Source organism: Chanos chanos, chromosome 9 (genome assembly GCF_902362185.1).
Source record: "Chanos chanos chromosome 9, fChaCha1.1, whole genome shotgun sequence".
Lineage (NCBI taxonomy): Eukaryota > Metazoa > Chordata > Actinopteri > Gonorynchiformes > Chanidae > Chanos > Chanos chanos.
Genome location: NC_044503.1, coordinates 19,174,163 through 19,201,310, shown reverse-complemented (window position 1 = coordinate 19,201,310; position 27,148 = coordinate 19,174,163). Strand labels below are relative to the sequence as shown.

Sequence of the window (27,148 nt, the reverse complement as noted above, 5' to 3'; positions counted from 1 at the left end):
GAGGGCCCCCTCCCCGAAATAAGGAAAGAAACAGTGTCACCCATCAGGAAAGGCAGCCCTAGATTGGAGGCCACCGCCATTAAGAATGACAAAGTATGATTTTAAAAGTGAAATCCTGTATTGTACCATTACTAGTGAATGTTGTATGCTTAGTTAACCATATTTAGGCCTATTAAGCAGCCTGGAATTGGACATTGCTGTTTAAATGTTTAGAAATTTCCATCCTCCAATGCACCCTATAGCCTATTAAATCAATCAAACAAAACATTTTCTGATGTGTGTGTGTTCTGGGCCTGTGTGAGTGTGGTGGAAGTAAACAGTTACAACATTAATCAAATGCAATGATGTATTCACTATAATTCCAGGTTCTACCGATAGAAATTAGTTTAATCCATTTAAATACCAACTGGAACATTTCTGACACCATTGTGAACTCAATAACCTAGTTGTTGCCAGCCAAAACCAATACAGAGCGTTTGAGACCAGTAGCTTCTATCTGGAACCAGACCAATTCCAGTAGAAATTTCTATTGGTTTTTAAATGGTTTTCTACTGGGCATTCCGGTAGGAACCAGATATGAAACCAGTTGAATGTGTTTCAGATGCCCTATACAAACCAATAGGAACCAGTTAAAATTTCTATTGGTTTTTAAATGGTTTTCTACTGGTGTTCTGCTGGATGTCTATTGGATTTGAACTGGAATTTTCACCTTCAGACTTCCCAAACACATACATATGAGAGTTACTTAAAAATAAAACAAAGCAAAAATCAAAGTAATTATTTATTTATACTATTGCCAGAATACCCAGTTACTTTTAATATAATCAATAACCACTTCATACCAGGTGATGGCTATTTACAAAAAAGAAAGGCAGGGAGAGAAAGAGAGAGAGAGAGAGAGAGATTTATAATTTAATGTGTTTGATGAACTTTGCGTACCACATGTAGGAGGTGGCTGCACACAGCCCGTACCTGTTAAGGAAAGAATTCAGATAATGTTTAAAAAGGTGGAGTAAGTGAGCCTAATTTATCTGCTGTGTTGATTTTACATTGATAAAACAGCCATGATGGGCTCACAGAGGCCTGACAACAGATCAGCTCCTGTTATAAAAATAAAGATGAAATCTGATAACAGAAACAAGGCATCAGCCAGTCAGGGCCTGTGTCAGTCTGTGGCAAGTCACACCATGCACTCTGTGACACAGCACCACAGTGAGGTAATGCTCCAACTCAGCGCTGTCATAACACAGCTCATTTTCACGTCACGTACTCAGGTCTGTACTGCACTAACACAGCGCTGTCATAACACAGCTCATTTTCATGTCACGTACTCAGGTCTGTACTGCACTAACACAGCGCTGTCATAACACAGCTCATTTTCACATCACGTACTCAGGTCTGTACTGCACTAACACAGCGCTGTCATAACGCAGCTCATTTTCACGTCACGTACTCAGGTCTGTACTGCACTGACACAGCGCTGTCATAACACAGCTCATTTTCACGTCACGTACTCAGGTCTGTACTGCACTAACACAGCGCTGTCATAACACAGCTCATTTTCACGTCACGTACTCAGGTCTGTACTGCACTGACACAGCGCTGTCATAACACAGCTCATTTTCACGTCACGTACTCAGGTCTGTACTGCACTAACACAGCGCTGTCATAACACAGCTCATTTTCACGTCACGTACTCAGGTCTGTACTGCACTGACACAGCGCTGTCATAACACAGCTCATTTTCACGTCATGTACTCAGGTCTGTACTGCACTAACACAGCGCTGTCATAACACAGCTCATTTTCACGTCACGTACTCAGGTCTGTACTGCACTGACACAGCGCTGTCATAACACAGCTCATTTTCACGTCACGTACTCAGGTCTGTACTGCACTGACACAGCGCTGTCATAACACAGCTCATTTTCATGTCACGTAGTCAGTTCTATGATGGAAGTCAAAGCCTCGGTACAGTGCACTACACTGCTTATGGTTAAGCCTCCATTAAAAGGCAGTAAGAGTAAAAATGTAACAAACAGGAATGTGTGAGATGTCTTTTTCTCTCACTAATGAATGATAAATGAAAGAGATGTCTCCCATTTCTCACCATGTGATAATATACTGCATGTGCTCGTTACGCAGCGTCACTCTCGTCTGGCCTCCGATTGGTCCTCCTGGTACTGTGCACTCTGCGCAGAAAATGTGGACATTAACCCCTTAACCATACAAACCCTGCATGCATGCACTGGAGATTCATTACAAGATTCAGAAAAAGAGATGCGATAACACTGATTATTTCATCTTTATGAGATGTGTTACTAAAACTAAAATTGAAGTTAAAAGCAGAGTAACTACACACAACACCTTGTTTTAGAGGTCTCAGTCATCCACGTTTGTGTTAAAATGAGATGTCTGGATTTTGCGTAATCATGTGGTGCTTATTTAAGGCAGCTCTTTCTTACTTTGTCAAAAAAGACCTTGCCCCAAAATCTCTGTTTGTGTTTGTATAAATCTAGGTTCATGTGTATGCAAATCCAAGTTTGTGCGTGTATAAATCAGTGTTGGTGTGTGTATAAATCTATGTTCGAATGTGTGTAAATCTATGTTCGTGTGTGTATAAATCTATGTTCGAATGTGTGTAAATCTATGTGAGTGTGTGTATAAATCTATGTGAGTGTGTGTATAAATCAGTGTTCGTGTGTGTATAAATCAGTGTTCGAATGTGTGTATAAATCTGTGTTCGAATGTGTGTATAAATCTATGTTCATGTTTGTATAAAGCAGCTCTAACCCAGGACTGCGTCGATGAAGATTGGCTCTGCCCCCGTGACCTTGGCCATGGTGTCCACGTCACGGTAGTGCCAGCGGTTTGACTCCACATTGTTCTGTGGCACAAACGGCTTCCTCTGCTCCGTCAGCCGCACAATGCCAACCAGATCCACCTCATCAGTCACCTATATACATATATACACACACATCTCATCAGTCACCTATATACACATATACACACACACATCATCAGTCACCTGTACACACATATACGCACACAGCTCATCAGTCACCTATATACACATATACAAACACACCTCATCAGTCACATATACACACAAATACATACACACCTCATCAGTCACCTATACACACACACATCTAATCAGTCACCTGTACACACAAATGCACACACACCTCATCAGTCACCTATACACACAAATACACACACATCAGTCATCTATACATACACATCTCATCAGTCACCTATACACACAAATACACACACACCTCATCAGTCACCTATACACACAAATACACACACATCTCATCAGTCACATATACACACAAACGCACACACATCTAATCAGTCACCTGTACACACAAATGCACACACACCTCATCAGTCACCTATACACACAAATACACACACATCACATCAGTCATCTATACATACACATCTCATCAGTGAACAAAGAGGACACACAGACACAAAAATGCATGCACACACGCACAAACGCACACACCCACGGAGACCAAGACATCCTCAGGTGAATAACTGAGATAAAAGTACACTCTGCAGTATACACACTCAGATATACACACACTGAAACACACACTCAGATAATCACATACTGTAACACACACACACTGAAACACACGCTCAGATATACACACATTGAAACACATGTTCAGAAATACACACACAGAAACACACTCATAGAAACACATGCTCAGATATACACACCCTCAGATATACACAAACTGAAACACACACTCAGAAACACATACACTGAAACACACACTCAGATGTAATGCAGATAACTCTGAGAACGTAGAAGTGTGAAAACGAGGGTGAAGAGAAACACCTGTCCTTTCATCCTGGTCTCTGGTCTGATCTTCTGTTTGGGAACATAGCCCCTGTTCACTAGAATCGTGATCCTGACAGCAAACACATGAGTACAGAACATTACAATAGAAAACCAAACATTAGGAAGAATTGTGAACCTGAAGGCAAACACACGAGTACAGAACATTATGAAGCCAACTTAAATCACAGTGTAACTGTATGAGTGTAACTGAGACAGATATGGAAATGTGGTACTGTAGAACATGAGTTACATGTGACTGGAATTATAAGAGAGTCAGGTAGATATTAATCTAGTATTATAGAGTAAATCCATTACAGATATAGTAATAGTTAAGAGCAGTTTCAACAGATTCATCCAATGCTGTGCAAATACTCAAGGATACAGACAAAAGTTTATGTTTTAGACTGAAATGGACTCAGTGTGTCATGTTATTAAAAATAATCTCGCTAACAGATATAGTTTTTTCCTCAGTCCTGTTAACCATGACTGGTGTGCATTTACCCCAGGTCTGTAAAGTAGAATGGGGTTATGATATTGGTGTGTATTTACCCCAGGTCTGTAAAGTAGAATGGGGTTATAACATTGGTGTGTATTTACCCCAGGTCTGTGCAGTAGAATGGGGTTATAACATTGGTGTGTATTTACCCCAGGTCTGTGCAGTAGAATGGGGTTATAACATTGGTGTGTATTTACCCCAGGTCTGTGCAGTAGAATGGGGTTATAACATTGGTGTGTATTTTCCCCAGGTCTGTGCAGTAGAATGGGGTTATAACATTGGTGTGTATTTTCCCCAGGTCTGTGCAGTAGAATGGGGTTATAACATTGGTGTGTATTTACCCCAGGTCTGTGCAGTAGAATGGGGTTATAACATTGGTGTGTATTTTCCCCAGGTCTGTGCAGTAGAGTGAGGTTATGACATTGATGTGTATTTACCCCAGGTCTGTGCAGTAGAATGGGGTTATAACATTGGCTCCACTCTCTCCGCTGGAGGACAGTCTGCCTGCCTCACGAGCCTCTTTCTCTGGGTCGACGGGCGATCGCGGCAGAACGTAAAGCTCCTGACTGTGATCAAAGCGTCCACGCACTCTCACACGCCTGTACTCCAAATCTCTCAGCTCCATAGGACTGAAACAGAAACACCGTTTATTGCACAGTGTCCTTACACACTCATTCTCCCTGCTACAGCTCATTACACTAAAGTGTCAAATGCCTACAGCTCTCAGCTCATGAAACAGAGCAGGAGGAGCAGTTGCTTTATCTGTCTGTCATGGAGAAATGACACAGAGAGAAGACAGGAGGAGCAGTTACTTTATCTGTCTGTCATAGAGAAATTAATAGACAGACACTCACTCAGATGGCAGGGGGATGGGCTCGGCTGTGGTCAGGCTTCTCAGATCATCTATCATCTGCAGTTTCCACTGTCTGCGCTTCACCTACACACAACAGTCAAACAGGACACACACACTGAGCCAGATTCAGTCAGACTGGACCAGACAGAATCGGATTAGATTAGACTGGATCAGACTCAGAAGAGAAATGCTGCTTGCGGTAAGAGACTTTGCATCTGAGTGACACTCTCACTGACATATATCTGAGTGCTAAACTCTCTCTCACTGACATACATCTGAGTGCTAAACTCTCTCTCACTGACATACATCTGAGCGTTAAACTCTCCCTCAGTGACACGTATCTGAGTGTAAAACTCTCTCTCTCAGTGGCATATATCTGAGTGTTAAACTCTCACTGACATATATCTGAGTGCTACACTCTCACTGACATATATCTGAGTGTCACACTCTCACTGACATATATCTGAGTGTTACACTCTCACTGACATACATCTGAGTGTAAAACTCTCTCTTACTGACATACAGATTCAAATTAAACTCTTTACCTCTGTATTTGTCCCAGGAGAACTTTATATGAAAAGGTCTGAGAGACGCATTAATAACAGTTGACATGAATACTTAACAGTTTCACAAATGTCCCATGGATATTCTGCTACATGTTATGGCACCACATATCTTTTTGTACTTTTATTTCCTAAAATGTGGCCTATTTATGACTTAAAACAACCTAACTCACGCAAAGCTCAAAATGACATAATTAATGTTTTTTTAAAAGTCAGATACAAAAACAAAGAACAACTTGTTACAAGCGCTTGGTTTACTGAGTGATGTGCAATGTTGTTTACATTTATCTCATGGAGCAAGCAACTTTTACCGTTCATCTTTTACCATTCATCTCTCAGTTGCAAAGCTACACTGAACCAGTCATCCTGAGAAAGCTGCATATCGATATACTAAAGGGATTTACAAATGTGAACAACAAAGACCATATCTGTCCAAATCTCTCTTACATATCTGTGCAGCTGCATGAGGAACATGAGGAAAATATGTGCTGATGTTTGAATTATGAGGAAACAATGGTGAAAATTTGCACTGACGTTTGAATTAACAACAACAACAAACTGACTTTATTTGTCACACACACACTGAGCAGTGAGCAGTGAAATAGCGCCTCTGCATTTAACCCGTCCCAACACCAGTGAGCGCACACACACACTATGAGCGAGGAGCAGTGGACAGCCACCTTTGCCGGCTCCCGGGGACCAACTCCAGGTCTATTTTCCTAGTACCTTGGTCAAGGTCTCTGACAGGAGTCTTATGAATACAAATCCTAGCATGCATGGCTTTGTGGTGGGAGGAAACCATAGCATCTGGAGGAAACCCACACAAACACGGGGAGAACATGCAAACTCCACACAGAAAGAACCTGGGATGGCCGGGATTCATATCTAGGACCTTCTTGCTGTGAGGTGACAGTGCTAACCACTGAGCCACCGTGATGAGGAGAAAATGGTGAAAATTTGCACTTACGTTTGAATTGTGAGGAGACATTTGTGAAAATGTGCCCAGTACCCTTCCCATGATGATAGGTTAAAACTAGGTAGAATTTCAGGTAGAATTTCAAATACTTCTACTAAATACTACATAAAAACACAGACGGGTTAAGACAGAATATCTCTGGACACACTGATGTTCCCTTTTATCTGTTTTTAAATCTTTATTAACTGAATTAATAACAGAGAATGGACAGCCTCTAGTTAATCTCCTCCAAGTCTAAACATACATATCAATCAAGCATATAGAAAAAACCCCAAACCAGCAGAAAGTGCAGACAGAGTACCTGCCATGTTCCGAGGCCAAACGTGGTGGCAGGAATGAGCAGGAGAAACCATTTGAGGAAAGAGTCCTCACCCTTCTCTGCCTGAGCCGCCGTGGAGCTGGAGCGCTGGCCCACACGCACCACATCACCTACATACACACACACACACACACACACACACACACAAACATACAGTCAGATTACACACACACGGGTTAAATGCAGAAGCTGCATTTCACTGTTCTCTGCTCTAGTGTGTGTGTGTGACCAATAAAGTACTTCTACTGTCTACATATCATCACAACATACACCTTACACACACACACAGTCATTTTACACATACACACAAAGTCAGATTACACAGATTACAGATTAGTCAGATTATTATAACTCAGATGATTGGAAAATCACCTGAACAAATGGTACCTAGCATTTATCCAGTTGTCCCTAATTCAAGTGATGAGTGCACGAGTCATTTTCATGAATGACATCATGGCATCCTGTTGGTTGTCTGACCTCTCTCTAATCACCCCAAAATACCAACTGTTGTCATAAACAACTGTCACAAATTTGGCTGCGGGTAATTTTCCTGGAAATCTGGAGATTGCTGGACTATGTCAGTAGAGACTGCAACTTTGGTATGTTCAGTGTCTTCAGACAACCGGAATATCAAGACTTGGTTCTTACTTGAAGACAGTACACACTGTCAGATGACTGTCTCAAGAGCTGCAAGAAACGGTTTGAGGCATTTATAGGAAAACAAGCATGACTTACTGTTATTTTCAAACTTTCTGGTGCTCTATGTCAATTTTGTAATCAATAGTATAGATGATGCAATATTCCAATTGTCTGAGTTATAGCCCATAAGGTACATCCAAAACTACATTAATCCTTTAATCATTCCGGAGGCTATTTATTCCTAAACTGCCCATAAATGTGTGCCCAACTGTAAGAAATCAGCTCTGTACATTTTTATTTTCCTGACTTTTATTGAGCCCCAAAGATCAGAAAAATGCCTGTGACCGAAAAATGCTTTAAAGGTAGTTTTCACGAGTAATAAATAAATTCTGTACAGAATAGTTTTGGGAGTAGGAAGCTAAAAATTTTGGGATATGTCACATCAGAGTGTATTGTCAGCCAACTCTAAGATGGTGTGGTGGATGCCTATAGTTCCAGTGACATGGAATGGCCCAGCTATGCCTTCTGTTAATTCACTAATAATACAGGTAGCATGTCTCTGGTGCAGCTTTGGGCTGCCCTGCTGAGGAATCCTATCCATTCACCGCAGACTATATCTCTATCTCCCTTACCTCCCACATCCACTACATTACACAAGAAGCATAGCCTCCGATAATGGACAACAGACAATTATGTAACATCTGTAATGTATAGGAGTGTGTGATACACTGTATGTGTGGCTAACCCTTAAAGCAAAGTGCCTGGCACGTGTGATCACACAGTCTTACCTCCATAAATGCGAGAGATTTGTGGCGACACAAAGAGGGTCCTCTTTGGGGAGAAAGTGAATTTCTGTAAGAGTGACATAAATACACCCCTAATTTTTCGTGGTGATTTAAGGGAACAGACAGTGCAAATGCCTGAATCAGACAGGAAACGAACACGTTACATTTTTCAACCAGCAACAAAATATCGTCTGTTATCTGCGCATGATTTCCAGATACTAATTTTAATTGCATTAGGTAGTGGTACTATTCAAGGAATAAGTACGCAACAAGCAAATAATGTAAGTAAAGCTAATGAGTGTGTTTACTTTCATTTGAGTGTCTACAATACCATTAGGTGCTCGAGGGAAATGTAGCTGATCAACGCATGTACATACATGGCATCGAATGATCTTCAATGTATTGTTGGGCAATGACAGCAGAAACTTCAAGCTGTTCATGTTTACAGAAATTCCCGTTGCTGAAGAAAAGCGTCAGACGATGTTCCTGCCGGGCGAGAGCAGTGCCAAGCAGGTCGGCTACATAACATTGGACGACTGGTAAAACACAAAAAAAACACTGCGACAACACGGTACTTGTTCGAGGAGGAATCATTTCAGTGTAACTATGTCCGGTGACAGGCTAGCTCGAGCGCAGGCGCAAACAGCCTCGCACGTGTAGTGTTTTGGTGGCATGTACTGTGTGGGACTTACGTTCAGGCGTCGAAGAAACCAGTTTATTTAGCTGACTTTATATCTAGTTTTCTCAGGGTATCCCAGTATATGGCCGCTGAGGCTCAGCTAAAGTATTAAATTACTCCACGCGTACCGAACTACATATTTATGCTGCTCAACACCCTGTTGAGTGGTAGCAGTGATATCTCTGGATTAATAGTTTTTTCTCTGGGACCTCAGGTAAAAAGGAAAGAATGCTAAAGCCATTCCTTTGTCTGTCATTGTGGCTTTCATCAGTGTTAGTTGGATTTCGTTTGTTGACTGTTCTTAATCGCCTTCATGGATTTAGAGAATTAGTTTAGCATGTGAGGAATTGCCTGCACAGTTGAAATGGAATATGCCTTAGCGAACTATGTAGATAAACCCTTCGTTGTTATCTTATTCTTATTACTGAAGTGGAGAAGATGATGTAAATGTTTCATAGAACATGCTCTGTCATCGTTTTCAGCCAAGATGGCCAGCCTTGCTGAAAAATATGACTACCTGGAGAAACTGACGCGCAAGACGTGTGCAGCTCAGAACCACGATCTCAGAAAAACAGACAACGGTACGAAAATATTACCTCGTGCGCAGCGATGCAGGGTCCGATCAAAGTCTGGGACCAGTGCCAAACAAATCTGTACATGCTGATTACAACAGGAAAATGTAGATATTGTTGATAATGTCTATTATATATCATGTCTATTTGTCAGTTGGTTTGTACAGTCTGTAGAGCTTCTGTCAAAGGTTATTGTTAGAACTTCTGTTTCAGAAAATATGGTCCATGATTACTGTCAAGTTGGCTGCTGAACCTAATAAAGAGGAACAAATCATTATATATTTTTTTCCAGTGCAATTTAGAGGCACTGCTGGGAAAGCAGGTGCACTGAAAAAGAAGGAGAAAAACAAACAAGTGGCCAAAATGAACAGAGTTTCTGCAAAGAATGGGAAAGCAAGAGCAAAGAGTATTCAGAGAGCTGCAGCCAACACAGCGAAGGCCCAACCTGGTGGTATACTACAGTGTGCAGCAAACGTCAAAATCCAGAATGACAGCACCACGGAAGCACAACCAAAAACAGGAGGTGAGTGCCACATTTATTCATTACAGCCCCGTTGATTTTATCTGTGCTCCGTTTCATTGGTGATGATGGTTTTATATTGTGATGATGGTTTTATATGTGCCTGTGAAGAGGTGAACTTACCAGGTATTGCTTTTAAACTGTCAGGTGGGACATTGCAGGCTGAATTTTCTGCAATAGATATATTACGTCAGAGACTTCACCAGAAAATTGAAGAATCTCGTGGACAGGTTTGTAGTCTTCAGAAAATATATGAAGTAAACAAGAGTTGATAAACAGTTTTAGTATGTCTCTCCATTTCTGTAGCTTCAGTCACAACTATAGATGTTTTAGAGCGTAATCTTCCACCTGTCCTTTTCCGCCTCTTGCCCAGGGACCTGGTAAAGACTCAGAGGAAGTCAGAAGACGACGTGAGAAACGGAAGCAAGAGAGGGAACGTAAAAAGCGGAAGAAAAAAGAGTTCCTTATGAAGAAGCTAGCAGAGAAAACCGCAGAGGAAAGCACAGAGGAGGAGAAGAAATGTGTACCTGCTCCTCAGCCTGTCCCCTCAGCAGACAAACCAGGCAAAGATAAGATCTCCCTGGTCTTCAACAAGGTGGAGGTGGGTGAGGAGTACAAGGACAAAGAAACAAAAGTAAAGGAGAAAAAGAAACGGCGAGTGAAAGGGAGTTTTACTCCTCTGACAGGGCGGAATTATAAACAGCTCCTGACACGCATGGAGCAGAGGAAAGCTCGCGTGGAGGAGCTGAAAGAGAAAGATGAGGGAAAAGCCAAAAGGGAGGAGGAGAAGATGAGATGGTCCAATGTACTGTACAAGGCAGAAGGTCTGAAGATCAAAGACAATGAGGATCTGCTGAGAGCCTCACTGAAACGAAAAGAAAAAAGAAAGGAGCAGAGGAAAAAGAAATGGACTCAACGGAGTCAGCAGGTTGTGGAGAAGATGCAGCAGAGACAGGATAAGAGACGCAGAAACATCCAAAAACGCAAACAGAACAAGCTGGAGAAGCGCAAACAGAAGGCGCGGAAGAGAGGCCGTGTTTTACCAGAGGATCTGAAAAAGGTTGCAATGTAGAGAGAGGGAGGATATAAAAGAAAAACAATGTGAAAAAGATAGAGGAGGATCTAGTCGCAGGATGAGAAGTCTGTGGTTGTTTTGGGTGCTTTTTGGGGTTCTGTCCTCAGACATGGAAGCACTGATTATGAATGGGTTCCTGGTAAAGGGATATGATCTGTGTTCCTTGTTCACACTAGGATTTTAGACTTACTGTTATTCCAGGAGAAGGAATGAATGAACAGATGAGCCTGTCCCTGCCATACATGGGAAACTTGTGGACATTCTTGTGAGAGCTATTGTACTACCACCTGAAAACTTTTGTAATAAATGTTGAAATTCAGCATATTTAGCATAATAAACAGTTTGTTTGTGAAATATTTTTATTATATTTTAAAGAATGTTGTTTACTTTTCATTGTGATCATGGTTTCTTATCTTTTAAGGTACATTTCAGAGTATACATTAAAGTACAATTCGTGATTACATGTTGAGGTGAAATGGAAAGTTGGATGGTGAGGTCTACGGCATTCCTCTGACCAGCGTGTGGAGATGCGGCTTTGGCATCAATACAAAAAGAAACTCGTAGACCCCGCCCACACAGGAAGCTGTTTTAAAGAGCCGCCTGAAGGTGGGTTGCTGGAGAACCGTAGTGACCAAAGTTCTTTGTGTTTGAGTTCATGCAGTAGCCTCGTACGCTGAAGAAGTTGAACTGTAAGTGAAAATGCCGAGATATAACACAGTAACAGTAACTTTGTCTCCGTTCTGTTGAATGCCTTTCGACGGTTACGCGTACGGATTAGAGCCAGTAAGTCTACCAGTAACACTTGCAACATAGCTCCGCATTTGCCCACAAATGAAATGACGGAGAACCGTTTCCATGCAGGACCTACTGACAAGCGGACTCGGTGTATAGTGCCCTTCACTGTATAAACTCTGGGTTTTAATCAAAATATATTACAGCTTGCAATATTCTACTTGACTGGTAAAAATCTGGTTGTGTTTCAGCGCTCCGAGTTGCACATATAGTAGTAACGTGACTTGCTTTAAAGGTCGCTTAGCGAACTCTGGTATGTTAAGAAGACTGACACTACATGGGCCTGGTATCTGTTGGAAGGAAACTCGAACTCGTACAATTTCTCAGAATAAGGTGAGGGATTTGTCACTCGCCTTTCCTTCAAGGGGAATTTTTGAAACAATATCAAGAAAGCACCATTGTCTTTTATTAAGGATGTCACTTCTGGTGTTTTTTTGAACAGGTAGTTATGTCTCGCAAACTTCATGCCCGCAGAATTGAAGGGATCGACAAAAATATATGGTAATTCATCAATAATCAGCACTGTCTCCTTGATATGTTGTCCGTGTTCACGTGCATGCAATTCAGTGCGACAATGGCAGTACTTTAAATTTTGAAAGGGACATGGAAATGCCGTGCATCGATTATTTTATGTGATTAAGATTATAATCGCAATCAGCATTATCCCTTCGATTCAACCCATATAGAGGCCTCCTATCTTGATTAAGAACACTAGAACAACGAACGCCTGTGTCAAAAAACTGCGCATGTCTGCCATGACGTATAACAGTACTTCTGTAAAGAAGGCAACTGCTGATGTTCGAATATTTGAAGACTAGCAGGCAGGAAAATTACTTGCTGCCTTTAAGATTCATTAAATGATTTAGCTCCTTGGTTCATGTTTGACAGTGTCTGTGTGTTTTGAGTTTACGTTGATGCCGTGTCTGTTAGGGTGGAATTCACGCACCTGGCTGCGGAGTACAAAGTAGTTAATCTTGGACAAGGCTTCCCAGACTTCCCGCCTCCCACCTTCATCCAGGAGGCGTTTGGCAGGGCGGTCAGCGGAGACTACGCCATGCACCAGTACACGCGTGCCTTCGTAAGATCAGCGCTGTCAGCGTTTTCACTCATTTAGTGTCTATAACACACACACACACTCACCCACCTATAGGTACTCCGTGCACACGCAGATCCCACTAAATCAATTTTGGATGGTGTACATCGATATAAAAGAGAAATTTTAGTTTTGTTAATTTTATTTTTGCGGTTCGCTTTGGTCAAATGTCACACATTTGCTGCACACTTTTCTCTCCAAAACTGGGTTTGAGTAAGAATCCTATAGTTATCTCCTGCTGACAGGGCCACCCACCTTTGGTGAAAATACTGGCTAAGTTCTTTGGAAGGATAATTGGTCGGGATGTGGACCCTATGGAAGACTTTCTCATCACAGTGGGGGCGTATCAGGCATTGTTCTGTGCCTTCCAAGCTCTAGTTGATGAAGGTGATGAGGTAACTTCTATGCTTACACTAAAATAAACTGTGTGTGTGTGATAACCATGCTCAGTGGTTTGTTTTGGTTTCGCTTTACCTATGTCTGACTCTCCATCAGGTCATCATTATTGAGCCCTTTTTCGACTGTTACTACCCTATGGTGAAGATGGCAGGGGGAACAGCTGTATATGTTCCCCTCAGACCTGTGAGTGCTCCACTCATGTGATTCACTCAGCTAAATGCTCACTGTATGTCTCACCAGCAGTACTTATTTCTAGGTCTTCCTCCATCCTCTCTGTTTCCCATCTCTCTGAGACAGAGCAATAATGCCTCTGACATAGTGAATAAGGGATGTCTGCCCCTCAGATCATAGGGTAACATAAGGCCAGATTAACTGGGTTTAACATATCTGACTTTTGTGAATCATTTTGTACCGTGAATTTACGCTGTGATTCTGAAATGGCAGCATTCTCTTCACTCACTGGGCAACTGGGTGGAAACCTGGGTGGTTTGGTAACATCCCCTAAGGAGAGAGAGATAAAAGCAGGGCCCTGTTTCAGAAAGTGAGTGAAAACTCTGTTCGTAAAAACTCTGAGTTAATTAGTAAACCTCCTAATGGAAGAGTCCTATGGCTCCATTCTCCTAGCAAAACAAAGCCATAGGGCTCTACTATTCACGAAACCCACTTTCTGAAACAGGGCCAAGGTCATTATCTTCCTAAGTTTACACTGTGGCAGCAATAATGGATTTTCTCTTTCTGTAAACATGCAGTGAAATCTGTATCTCTTCCTGTCTCCGTGTCTCTTTCCGTTGATTCAATATCTACTGTTATTAACTGGTTGCTGTTCCTGTCTGTTGAACTGCTTGGCTGACTTTTATGAAAACTGGCACAGTCATGCTTCTGTGCCCCACAGTGATCTGAGGATCCACTGGACTTGCACTCTAGTGCCACCACCAGTTCAGCCTTGTCAAAACTTTGAAAACAGTCAAACAGTTGTTACTTAACACCTATAAACTGCCCTGGTCACACATTGTCGGGGCATGCATATGCCACCTGGCTTGAACATTTTGTACACCTTAAAAATGTCAATGGTTTGATGAAAACTATTTCCCATGTTTTCTCTAAAATGCTTAAAAGAACTTATATTCAAAACTTAAAATTCAAAACAAATTACTGTTACCTCTTTACAGGCTTCATAGGCTTAAATGTTTGCGATTAAACGAGTCTGCTTTGATGTAGCTGTGCTTTTATTTTTCTCCTAGAGAGGGATCTGTGACCAGGCACAGTCTGTCCGATCTAGTGCCGACTGGGTATTGTCACCAGAAGAACTGGCCAGTAAATTTACTCCTCGCACAAAAGCCATTGTCATCAACACTCCCAACAACCCACTGGGCAAGGTGAACCACACAGACCCTCTTTAATCTCTGCACAGACCCTCTTTAATCTCCACACTGCTGACAGTCACACTCACCTCCACTAAGTGAACACAGAAACGGTTGTAGCTTTCAATGTGCTGTCTAAAGAAATAAACTCAGTTCAGCTTCGTGTTTATGTTCAGGACTGTATGCTATAGAGCTCTCTGAATGTTTATGGATTCTATACTATAGAGCTCTCTGAATTTTCATGTTACTACTTGACCCCTGCTTGACCTTGCAAATTGCAGGTGTTTCAGAAGGAGGAGCTGCAGGTGATTGCAGATTTATGTGTGAAGCATGATGTGATCTGTATCAGTGATGAGGTCTATGAGTGGCTCACATATGACGGAAACAAACATGTCAAGATGGGTGAGAACCAAACAAACATGTCAAGATGGGTGAGAACCATGCAGCTGTTAAAGTCTCAGCTGTTAAAGATAGCAAATTTCAGAGAGTCACGTTACTGTGTAACTCACAGAAGAAAGCTTAGGGTCATGACCCTAGTGTGCCTTTTGACCTCTCATTTGTTGATCTTTGTTTGTGTTTATGACAGCCAGTGTTTCTGGCATGTGGGAGCGCACTGTTACTATTGGGAGCGCTGGGAAAAGTTTTAGCGCCACTGGATGGAAGGTAATCTGTGAAGAGACACTGTTTCATCGTATTCGATTACTTATGTGTGTATGCTTATGTGTGTATACTTAGACGTCATGAATTTTTGAAGGGTTTCCTACCCTGTTTCTACAGAGCTTAGTTGTCCACAGGGAGGTTGTGAGTGAGTATTGGTGAGTATCAGTAAGTTGATGGATTTTGTTGTTTGTTTCAGGTTGGTTGGGCAATGGCTCCAGCGCACATAATGAAGCATCTGAAAACAGTCCATCAGAACTCAGTTTACCACACTGCCACAGCAGCCCAGGTAAAACACAGTAGAACATACCTTGTCCTGCCCTGATAAACAAAATCACAAGGAGTTGAGTGTAAAAAAGCCAAAATGCTCTCATCAGTGGTCACACTTTTAAGACAACTGGTGCTAGCCTGGGCAGTATTCCAAGTACGTTGTTTGGTTAAGTTAACTCAGAGTAAGGAGTAAACCTCCTAATAGAAGAGCCCTATGGCTTTGTTTCACTAGAAGAATGAAGCTACTTTACTACTTAGTCTTAATCACAGAATCTCTCCATTACATCTCTCCCGCCACCTTGCATTACATGTCTCCCTCCACTCTCCTTTACATCTCTCTGTTACATCTCTCCGCTACATTGGGGAAAGTTTTAGGTCTCTAGTGGTGCGACGAGGGCTTGCACACAACGGCAGTTGATAGTTAGATTCAATGGTCTTTTGTTCTGTGACTACACTTCAGCTGGAGACAGATCAAGTATTTCTACAGTTAAGATTCGATCGCGCTGCGGCACAATCACATTCGCATTTTCTCCTAGAAATGCATCCCTATACTTAAGACCTGTGTAAATCTATGGTGTTGCAGTAGTATTATTTCATATATGCCTAAGTCTGTCTGTAGGATATGTACAGAGTCTGGTAGCTTTGCATGTAATACAGGTGTATGTAAATCTGTGGTCTTCACTGCTGCAGTACTTTTCGTACATGGCCTCACTTTTTCTATTTTATAGTTGTGCGAAGGGGGCACTTGAGTCGTGGTCACCCAGGGGCACCACATGGTGCTAATCTGGGCTTGCATCTCTCCCTCCACTCTCCATTACATCTCTCCCTTCACTCTCCATTACATCTCTCCCTTCACTCTCCATTGCGTCTCTCCTGACTGGGACTGGGCACCTGAGTTGCTTCTCCTGTTGCATAACTTTTTGATTTTGGCACTGAAGACCATTACATGAATGCTTTGTGATGTGCTGTGTGATATGTGTTGTGATGTATGATGTGCGATATGTGTTGTTGCATGTTGTGTAATGTGTAGTGTGATGTGTGTTGTGTGTTGTGTAATACTGGGAACGTATGCATGTGTGAGTAGACCTCTCTTGCTAACACATCTTTGTGTTTTGGCTATAATGGTGAAAGCTTTTGACCTGTATAATCCCATCCTGAGTGCTGGGCACAAATGTACTGATGAAACAGGAACAAGCCCATTTTCACCTGCGCTGTGGATTTTTAGACCTATGGGATTTTGAACTGGTGGATTACTTCAACCTTACTGATAGTAACGGTTGAAGGTGTGTTGGGATTCTGACAAATTACATTGTCTTGTTTGAATTTATGGTCAGTCCAGTGATTTTCATGCCTATGCAGAGCAGTCCAGAAGGCTTGGGCAACTGTTATTTTTCATGTTTGCATATTCAGTATCATATTGTGCTGTTGGTGTAAGAGTGAATGTTTTCTGGTCATTCCTGTGCAGGAGGCTGTTGCCATGGGGTTTCAGAGAGAATATGACAAGTTTGGAACAGAGGACAGTTACTTTGTACAACTGCCGTCTATGCTCCATGCTAAGCGTCTGAGGTTGGCACAGTGCCTGGAGAGTGTTGGCCTGCAGACCATCGTACCCCAGGGGGGATACTTCATGATCACAGACATATCCAGTCTTAGTGAGTATTTTACTCACGTACAGGTTAATGACTGTGTCTATTTTCAGTGAGTATCCAACTATAATGAAAATATCAGAATTTTTGATAAGTATTTTAAATATACTGAAAGGGTGTGTTGTCAGTTAAATTTGTACAGTATGGGTGCTTGGTTAAAAAATGGAAATGATTTCAGTTATCTCAGTGCTTTGTAGCTGAATTGCTGGAGAGAAATTTATGAGTAACATATTTGTACTAAAACCCATATGTGTTTTTGTTAGGTCAAATGAAATGAGACTAGTTCAGTGATAGAGGATAGCCTGTGTTTACATGATTGGTTCTATGTTTAACACCTTCCTATGCTTGTTTTTTTTCTTTCTTTCTGTTTTTAGAGGTTGACTTGAATGACCCCAGTACTGAAGGTGAACCATACGACTACAGATTTGTCAAGTGGCTAATAAAGGAAAAGGTAAGCAGTAATAAATGAATGGAGCATGTATAGGCTGTGAAATGAGCTGTAATCTGATAGGAAAGGCTGACTTCATGATAAGTGTGGTTTTTGATAGCCAATGTTGTGTATTCAGTTAATTCTTGATGACTGGTTCCTGTCGGCAGGGTTTGGCGACCATCCCAGTCTCAGCCTTCTACAGCCCTGAGCACAGGGCAGGCTTTGAGAACTACATCAGATTCTGCTTCGCCAAGGTAAACACTCACTGGGTAGCACATACTGTGTATGTATTCAAATTCAAATTTTTATTTGTCACACACACAGCCACACGTGCAGTGAAATGCGTATTCTGACTCTCTGAATGAAAAGAGCAAGACAGAGGAAAGGATAAAAAAAAGAATATACATAAACAGAATAAACAGAACATAAATGGAATGTAAACAGAATATAAAGAATGTAATATAAGGGCGAATCTAAAAATACAGTACAAAATATATAAGAGAAGGTAAGAAACTGGAGTAAAGTGCAGATATGTGCAGTTTATGTGCAAGGTAGTGAGCTGTGCAACATCAACATCAACCTCAGGCTGAGGTAGTTTGGTAAATGAGATGAGATGAATAGCAGACATGTACAATAAATAGTGTAGATAAAAACAGGTGTAGTGCAAAGGTCCAGATATGGGGTGTAGTGCAAGGTTTAGGGTCCAGTCCTAGTGATAGGATGGCATTTACCAGGTGTAGTGCAAAGGGTCCAGATATGGGGGTGTAGTGCAAAAGGGGGTCCAGTGTCCAGCCCTAGAAGATGACCTAAGTTGGCCTGGTTGAGGGTCCGAATGGCCTCTGGGGAAGAAGCTCTTCCTCATTCTCTCTGTGTTGGCTTTCAGACAGTGGAAGCGCTTCTTTGACCGCATCAGAGAGGCCTATCTTCCTGGCCTTGGTACAGCACCGCTTGCTGTAGATGAACGACAGGTCAGGGAGCTCAGTGTGAATGGTGCGCTCAACTGATCGTACCACCCTCTGGGGAGCCCGCCTATCCTGCTTGGTGCTGTTCCTACACCAGGCTGTGATGCTTCCCATCAGGATGCTCTGGATGGTGCAAGTGTAAAGGTTCCTGAGCACCTTAGAGGGCAGTTTAAAGTCTCTTAAGCATCTAAGGTGGTAGAGACGCTGATGAGCCTTCTTCACTAGGTTGTTAATGTGGCAGGACCATGACAGGTCCTGTGTGATGAGAACACCCAGGTAGCGAAAGGTGTCCAGTCTCTCCACTAGATTCCTGTCGATCCTCAGGGGGTGGTAGCTCCTCTCCTGCTTTGTGCTGAAGGCCACGGTCAGCTCTTTTGTCTTGCTGACATTCAGGAGGAGGTTGTTTTCCTGGCACCAGTTCGCTAGGCTGTTAATCTCCTCCAGTTAGGCCTTCTCATTGTTGTCAGAGATCAGGCCGACCACAACAGTGTTGTCAGCAAACTTGAAAACGGTGGTAGAGCTGGAAGTGGCCACACAGTCATACGTGTACAATTAGTACAGCAGGGGGCTCAGGACACAACCCTGGGGGGCATTGGTGCTGAGGGTGAGGGAGGGACAGACATGTCTGCCCACTCGTACTGCTTGTGGTCTACCTGACATCCATTGAGACAGAGACGGGCTGAGTCCCAGGACCTCTAACTTAGTGGTGAATTTGGAGGGAATTATGGTGTTAAATGCTGAACTGTAGTCAACAAACAGCATTTTAACATAATTTCCCTCCCTGGTGTCCAGATGGCTCAGGGCTGTGTGTAGGAGGTGTGTGATGGCATCATCGGTCGATCGATTTGGGTGGTAAGCAAATTGTAAAGGGTCCAGGGAGTCGGCTAATGAAGATGAAGTTTCTGACCAGCCTTTCAGAGCTCTTCATCACAACAGGGCTACTGGACAATAGACATTGAGACAGGCAGGCTGGGGTTTCTTTGGAACAGGAACGATAATAGACTGTTTAAAACATGTGGGGATTACAGACTGTGCCAGGAAGAGGATGAATATCTCAGTGAACACAGGTGCTTGCTGATCAGTGCAGGCTTTAAGGATCCGACCTGAGATGCCGTCTGATCCTGCTGCCTTCCTGGTGTTCACTATCCTGAAAGCCATCCTCACATGATGCTCTGAGATGATGAAAGCCTCACTTGCTCCAACATTCTCTGCATGCCGGCTGCCATTAGCACTGTTGCTGCTGTGAGCACCACTACTGTCACTAGCACTGTTAGCTGCAGCCTCGAAGCGAGCGTAGAAAGTGTTCAGCTCGTCCGCCAGAGATGCGTCTGCGTTCACCATTTTGGAGGCTGGTGTTTTATAGTCCGTTATGTTCCTCAGTCTCTGCCATAGGCTCCTAGAGTCACTCTGTTGGACCTGTGACTCTAGCTTCCTCCCATAGCACTGCTTTGCCTCCATCACCGCTCTTCGCACTTCATAGGATGCAGCTTTATATTCATCCATGTTTCCGGTGGCGAGCCCCGTGTTCTAGGCAGCGTTGCGAGTTCTCAGAGTGTCGTGAATGGGTTTTATCCACCCATGGCTTCTGGTTGGGAAACGCTCTGATAATTGTTTCTCAATGAATCCCGCAACTGCTTCCATAAACACACTGACGTTGTCAGAGCTGCACCTGAACACGTCCCAGTCAACGTCATCAAAAGCATCTTGCAGAGCGGCCAGCGATTGGTCTGTCCAGCGTGCAATCTCCCTTTGAACCGGAGATTCCTGTTTCAGCCTCTGTTTGTATCTTGGCATGAGAAAGATGGCGGTATGGTCAGATTTCCCGAATGGTGGATGAGACTGTGCCATGTATCCGTCTTTGAACGGAGTGTATGGTCTAAGATCCTTCTGCCTCTGGTGGGACAGGTGATGTGCTGGTGGAAGTTAGGCATTGCGCATTTTAAGTTGGCACTGTTGAAGTCCCCCGTCACAATGAGCACAGCGTCCTGGTGATGAGTCTGGTATTGAGTGAGAGCCTCATGTAGTTCACACAAGGGGCCTCCGCTTCGGATTGCGTCTTTTGTTCCCCCTCAGGATCTTGCTCAGCCAAAGTCCGGTGTTGAAAGCGGCAATCGGTGAGTGGTTTGCCAAATAGAAATAAGAGTATTTCTGTTGTATCTTGTAGTAGCCATGGTATGTACACACACACACACACACAAGATTGGCGTGAGGTGTAGAGCTACTTTAACTTATTAAAAAACACTGAAACTTTCTGAGTTTGCTATTCATAAGAAGCATCTGCTGATGTGACCCATGCCTCGCAAAAAAGAGATATCTGAAGACCTACGATCAAGAATTGTTGATTTGCACAAAACTGGAAGGGGTTACAAAGTAATCTTAAAGACTTTTAGGTACTTACTAGTCCACAGTTAGACAAATTGTATACAAATGGAGACGATTTAGTACTGTGGCTACTCTCCCTAGAGGTGGGCGCCCAGACAAGTTGACTCCAAAGGCATGTAAGGGAAATTTGAAGTCCTCTGTATGGAGAGTTGTTAAGTCTCAGAGACTACAAACTTCAGATGTGATGAATCATTTCTTCTTTATTTTACGTGCGCAGGAGAAGCACACCTCAGAGCTGAAGTGCAGTTCTCCCTGAGGTTAAGGAATGCAGAGCTTTTTATATGTTAAGACAGGCATCTAAGGACATGCGTGGGGGCCCCAAGATGACCTTTCACAGAGCACAAGGATAATTGATGTTTGCTCCTTGAGTGGTACAGACACCCAGTTCACCACTCCCTCAGTGGTACAGACTAAACACTTTTACTCAGGCCTCATCTTCTACATGATAAGTGCTTTCTGTTCTCCTGCACAGAAACATTTTTGTAGTATATAGTAATTGTTCTAACATACTGATCCCTATTAAAGTCAGGGTGGCTATCCACCAGCTCAGTAGAAGTCGGGTGATGCAGCAGGACAATGACCCTAAACATCGAAGTAAATCTACTACAGATTGGCCTCAAAAAAAGAAAATCCGCCTTTTGGAGTGGCCCAGTCAGCACCCAGACCTGAATCCAAGAGAGATGCTGTGGAATGACCTCAAGAGAGCTGTTCACACCAGACATCCTCAGAATATGGCTGAGCTGAAGGAGTTCCGTCTAAAATGGTCTAAAATGGTCTAAAATTCCTCTTGAACGTTGTACAGGTCTGATCAGCAGCTACTGGAAACACTTTTTTGAGGTTATTGCTGCCAAAGGAGGTTTGACCTGTTATTGAATCCAAAGGTTCACTTACTTTTTCCACCAGCACTGTGAATGTTTAATGGATGTGTCCAATAAAGACATGAAATATTATAGTTGTTTGTGTGGTATTAGGTTAAGCACATTCTGTCTATACTTGTAACTTAGATGTTGATAAGATCACATTTTATGACCAATCAAAGCAGAAAACTAGGTGATTCCAAAAGGTTCACATACTTTTTCTTGCCACTATATGTCAGGGTTTCCGCTAGCCGGCAATTGCCGGTTTTTGTCTGGTATAATTCCCAAAAAATTAAAAACTTGCTGGTCAAAATGTCCGGTAATAATCCTCATACAAAACATAGCTTTAACGAAGGCTATCCCTAAACAGGACATTGCAAGTTGCAAAGATTTCAAGTGTGAATTGCACTTTTACCACTTGTGTGTAAGTTGCACTTTTACCTCTTGCTTTGTTCCAAACCAGTTGTATGAGCTAAGCATAGATGACTGGACACATCAGTGGGCTACCTGGAGCGTGTGGCGTTAGCTCTGTGAAAGTCATATAGAGAAAGCTGTTTCATGAAGGAATGTGGTCATATGAAGCCAATGAACATGGACCGTTTCCTTTAAATTGTGTACTCAAGTATTAATCAAATAATCCTGGGAAATCTGAAGATCAGTTCTAAATGCCAGATGTATTTACAAATGAAAATGTAGTGTCACTGGCCAAAGTATGTTGAGATTCTAAAATTTCAGTTCTCATATCAAATAGTCTGAAAAGAATTCAACAAAAAAGTGTGAGTTTGAAGCACAAATAAATTTTTTGTTCTCATTTGCTCATATTGAATGTGTGACATCTGTCAACAGGAGGACTCAACTCTGAATGCCGCCGAAGACATTCTGAGACAGTGGAGTAAAGGGAAATGACATCACTGGAAACAGGAAATGGACATGGTCAAGCCAAGATCATCCTTGAGTGTTCAGCCTTTTGTTTTAGTTTATTCAAACATTGTTAAATGTAGATGATTACAGGAGATTTCATTCCATCCTCACATTGCAGAGAAAGAATAGAATGCGAAGAAATAGTGACTGTTGTGGTGTATTGAGTGAGATAGTGACAGTTGTGTGGTGTATAGTGACAGTTATGTGGTGTATTGAATGAGGAGAGATAGTGACTGTTGTGGTGTATTGAATGAGAGAGTGACAGTTGTGTGGTGTATAGTGACAGTTGTGTGGTGTATTGCTGCTGTATCAACACAAGGAATCAGCTTTTTTATGTTAATTTTTTTCTTATCTTTTGGATAGAGCATAATGGTGAATATTGCAGAGGAAACATTCAGAAATGTATTACTGTACAATATAGCCATTTTTAAATTTACAAAAATAAAACATAACAAATTATCATGAACAAAAAACGTGATGAATTGTCAAAATAAAACAGATAGCCAGTCCTGTCTTACTTAGTTTATCACATTTAATATAATTTAGAGACAATGTCTATGATGCCAAAAATGCCAGCTTAACACTGAACTCAGGTCTAACTAAGGGAAGACAAAATGACAGATGAGAGCAGTGTTAGAGCAGGTTCAGATCTTTGCAGATCGGGTCCGGATCTGTTACGGATCAGGTCCAGATCTTTATTGATCAGGTCTGGCTGAGAGCCTGTGTCACCTTCAGTCTCCTGATTGCTTCTTGCACATTTGAAATCCGAAAATTTGGTTGAAAATAAAAATAAAGAAGGTTGAAGGATTAAACAATATTGATTATAGAGGTTTTTCTTTCAAGACCATTGTATTGCTGGGTCAAAAAATTGTTTATAGATATTAGGTGTTGTGAAATGATTTTGGTTTGACCACTAATGACATTCAGAGTTTCTTGAATTGTCTGTTGATCCCAAGAAACAAATTAGTGGACAGAGATGCAGGCAGGGTGGTTGGAGAGATTTAATATAAGAGACTGGTGAAGTGTAGGGACAGGGTCTGAGAGGGAGTGGTTGGAGACATTTATTATAAGAGTCTGGTGAAGAGAAGAGGTGGGGTCTTAGATGGAGTGACACAGAATTTCACTGCCCCCTCTGCCTATGCACGTTCTCAAAAGGGTCTCATCTATATAGAAACAAGCAGTTTCTAAGCAATGGAATGATGTATATGTAAAAACAATGGATGAAATGATCAGTAGTAAGGTTAAGAAACTTCCATGGCCCTTCACAGCTAGACCAACACATGAAAGCTGATACTGTAGGGGACATTTGCACAGCTTGACTGGGTCAGTCCTGCAGGTAAGGTCACCTCTGAAGACCCTGACTGTGAGTGTGTGAACTAAGTAAATGTCAGTTATATAAATACATCATTTTGGGGGTGTATTCATTTACCAACTTTACAGGCGTTGTGCCTGTCCAGACGTGGGTGTCTGTAATATAATCAGCTGAAGTGAAGTGCCCGTCTCTGTAATATGAACTATACAATTTTAAGAATTACAACTGCCTCTGAGATTGGGTTGGGCTTTGGTCTCAGAAGAAAAGTGTAAATTTTGCCCCAATACAACCTAGGTTTCCACATAGCGAAACACCTTGTGAATTTTGGACTGCGAAATTTCGCACTGGGGGCTTTGTCGCAAAAACAGCAAGCGAGTCACCTAACTCAAAACTTCGAGTGCTTAAATGATGGTCTACAGCGGTCTGCTTGCCCCAAACAGAGCCGTTGAGAGAGTTTTTTTGTATTGCTGTGGCCCCATATCTTAATGTCTGTTCTGCGAATTTACACCAATTTCGCAATATCAGTGCAAATTACGCACCCATTCAACCTCAATGAGAGTGAAGCAAAATTCGCTGCAATGGAAGCGTGTAGTCTCTGAGAATGTGTCTGCCATTGTTGTTGTTAGATTCCGTGTTTTAGGCAACGTCCATTTCTTATTAACGTATATTTGCATAGGCTATACTTACATGTAGGCGAACTAAAACGAAAACGCAAAGTGGGAAATGATAACGCAATGCTCATTTGCATTTGCCTTTTCATATTGTCAGATACAGCACCTTGATGTCAAAAATTAAATTGCAAACCGGGACTTTGCCATAGGTTTATCAACTTTGTATTCTCGTTTGCAATTTGTCTGATTTGTATTGCAAAATCTGTTGAAAGGAAAAGTCTAACTAATGAAGTGAAATGACAAAAAGATAATTTAATTTTATTTCTATTTTCATCAGAAAAGACTTGTTTGTTGTGAAAATTAAAGTGAAAATCGAGTTTCTAATTTAACTTTTCATTTTGGCAGGAACTGAAAAAATGGCAAAACAGAGTTTGAACTTTAATTTTACCGTTTTTATTTTCATTTTAATTTTGGCAGGGATCACCTCCCATACTGGAGGAGCATGGTGTGATAATGTGCTCTCATTGTTTCTGTACTCCTTCCAAAGCTCTTAAGTAATAATGTCTTAATGTATCCTCTCCCATAAGTTGCTGTGATAGATGAATTTCCTCTGGGGGCTAGTACATTTAATCTTATATTATCCACTTTTCTTTTTTCACATTATATTATCCACATTTTCTTCTTTGGTGCCTGTTGCATAGGTCACTAAACAGTGTCTTAGTGGCTTGTGTGGAATGAGAGGGTTCCAAAGAAATGGACAGAGAAAAAGAAAAGAGGGAGGGAGTTTTTTTTTTATCTGTGGGAGCCAGAGGTGGCTGTTTGGTCCAGAGCCTGTTAAGATCAACAGGCGTAACATGATAGGAGTGACACAGCAGTTTTGTATGTCACTCCCTACAGCACCCAATCCACACACATGCAGGTTTAACATTCCACAAACAATACTGCTTAACACTTTAAAGACAGGCATTTCCCAGGGGCCACAGCATCCACTGATAATAGTGAAGCTGAGACGGTCATTTGATGAGAAGTTTTAATGTGTCTTCTGTGACAACATTGAGCACTCTTTGTTGAAAACATGAATATAACGAAACCTTTCTGAAAAGTCCGGTATATATTTTATGAATGATCTCAGCCCTTTTCGAATTTCTAAACACTATGTGCTATGTCTGTTCTCTCATTTCTATCCTGTCAGTGTCAGAAATTCTTAACAGCACATTCTTAGTCATAAACGCCAAGTTTGAGTGAAGTTTATAGCCTTTTATTTCTATAAAAGCAGAATGGAGCCTGTTACTCTTGTTCCTCTTGTTCACAAAAAAACCTTTTATATAAGCATGTCTCAGTAACCTAATCCCTTCTTAAAAGCTCCATGAAACTAAAAGAAGACAAGGGATCCATGATGTCTACATTCACGCTGCAGGTAAAAGTGAGCCCCTTCTTAATTTTCACAAATTGGCTACTGATCACTCTTCAACAGTGAGGACAGGACATGTGGAGTCATATCTGTTCGGTTCTGATTTTGGTTAAATTTGAAAGTGGTTCAAAACCTATTTATGACAATCTTATACAGTCTGAGTGAGAACAATCCAGTCAGGTTGGCACAGCATTTGAGACAGTCCAGATCAATGTCACCATGGTCATGACATAGTTAAAAACTGGTATGCTGGGTTACTGGTATACTGGGTTTGACCTGATTTTACTGGTAGACTGGATTTGACTACCCAGACACGTGTTGTGTCTCTCTTTTGTTCATCTGCAGATACAGGCAATCTCAGAACCACAATCAGCTCACAGTGATAGCTTATATGGGTCACTTCAGCAAATTGTCGGCCTGACAAAAGATGCATTTGAGCAACAGTTGTCTTCAGTGTTAAGAAAGCCTATTATGCACAATAACCAGATCACATAATTCTAATGTTCTAGAATGCACACGATATGAGATATGATGCATACAAGTCACACATGTGCATGCTTACTGTTTGATAAACTACTCATCCATACTTGTGATCGCATACCAGGTACTTTTTCTTTAACTATGTGCTAAGCACTGAAGTCTGGAGTGTTTTAATATATATAAACATTATTATACATTTTTAGATTCTATACCAACACTAAGGACC

At 41.9% G+C, this 27,148-nt stretch overlaps 3 protein-coding genes across 7 annotated transcripts; 2 read left to right on the top strand and 1 right to left on the bottom strand.

The window, feature by feature from the left end:
• Window positions 1-802: 802 nt before the first annotated feature.
• On the bottom strand, window positions 803-9,004 carry surf1 (SURF1 cytochrome c oxidase assembly factor). Its single transcript, XM_030784881.1, has 9 exons — window positions 8,870-9,004; window positions 8,496-8,559; window positions 7,051-7,178; window positions 5,212-5,294; window positions 4,795-4,986; window positions 3,859-3,931; window positions 2,793-2,955; window positions 2,110-2,191; window positions 803-972 (listed from the first exon to the last, which is right to left on the bottom strand). Exons 1-9 carry the CDS (start codon window positions 8,930-8,932, stop codon window positions 906-908), a joined length of 915 nt encoding a protein of 304 aa, XP_030640741.1. The 5' UTR covers window positions 8,933-9,004; the 3' UTR covers window positions 803-905.
• A 654-nt stretch (window positions 9,005-9,658) lies between these two features.
• Window positions 9,659-11,798, top strand: surf6 (surfeit 6). 2 transcript variants are annotated; one of them, XR_004025574.1, is made up of 5 exons: window positions 9,659-9,752; window positions 10,036-10,266; window positions 10,411-10,493; window positions 10,637-11,603; window positions 11,760-11,798. XR_004025574.1 is itself a non-coding variant. In XM_030784575.1 (4 exons), the coding sequence occupies exons 1-4, from the start codon at window positions 9,659-9,661 to the stop codon at window positions 11,333-11,335; spliced, it is 1,107 nt and encodes a 368-aa protein (XP_030640435.1). In that variant the 3' UTR covers window positions 11,336-11,621. The 2 variants fall into 2 exon arrangements, 1 of the variants encoding a protein (XP_030640435.1); XM_030784575.1 differs by lacking the exon at window positions 11,760-11,798 and having other exon boundaries at window positions 10,637-11,621.
• A 152-nt stretch (window positions 11,799-11,950) lies between these two features.
• Window positions 11,951-23,907, top strand: kyat1 (kynurenine aminotransferase 1). Of its 4 annotated transcripts, none has more exons than XM_030783774.1 (14): window positions 11,951-12,121; window positions 12,366-12,463; window positions 12,573-12,631; window positions 13,061-13,208; window positions 13,469-13,618; window positions 13,719-13,805; window positions 14,864-14,998; window positions 15,265-15,385; window positions 15,570-15,646; window positions 15,840-15,929; window positions 17,376-17,562; window positions 17,931-18,007; window positions 18,154-18,240; window positions 23,034-23,907. In XM_030783774.1, the coding sequence occupies exons 2-14, from the start codon at window positions 12,386-12,388 to the stop codon at window positions 23,091-23,093; spliced, it is 1,356 nt and encodes a 451-aa protein (XP_030639634.1). In that variant the 5' UTR covers window positions 11,951-12,121; window positions 12,366-12,385; the 3' UTR covers window positions 23,094-23,907. The 4 variants fall into 4 exon arrangements, with proteins under 4 accessions (XP_030639634.1, XP_030639633.1, XP_030639635.1 ...); XM_030783773.1 differs by having other exon boundaries at window positions 12,322-12,463; XM_030783775.1 differs by having other exon boundaries at window positions 11,964-12,027.
• The last annotated feature ends 3,241 nt before the right edge of the window (window positions 23,908-27,148 follow it).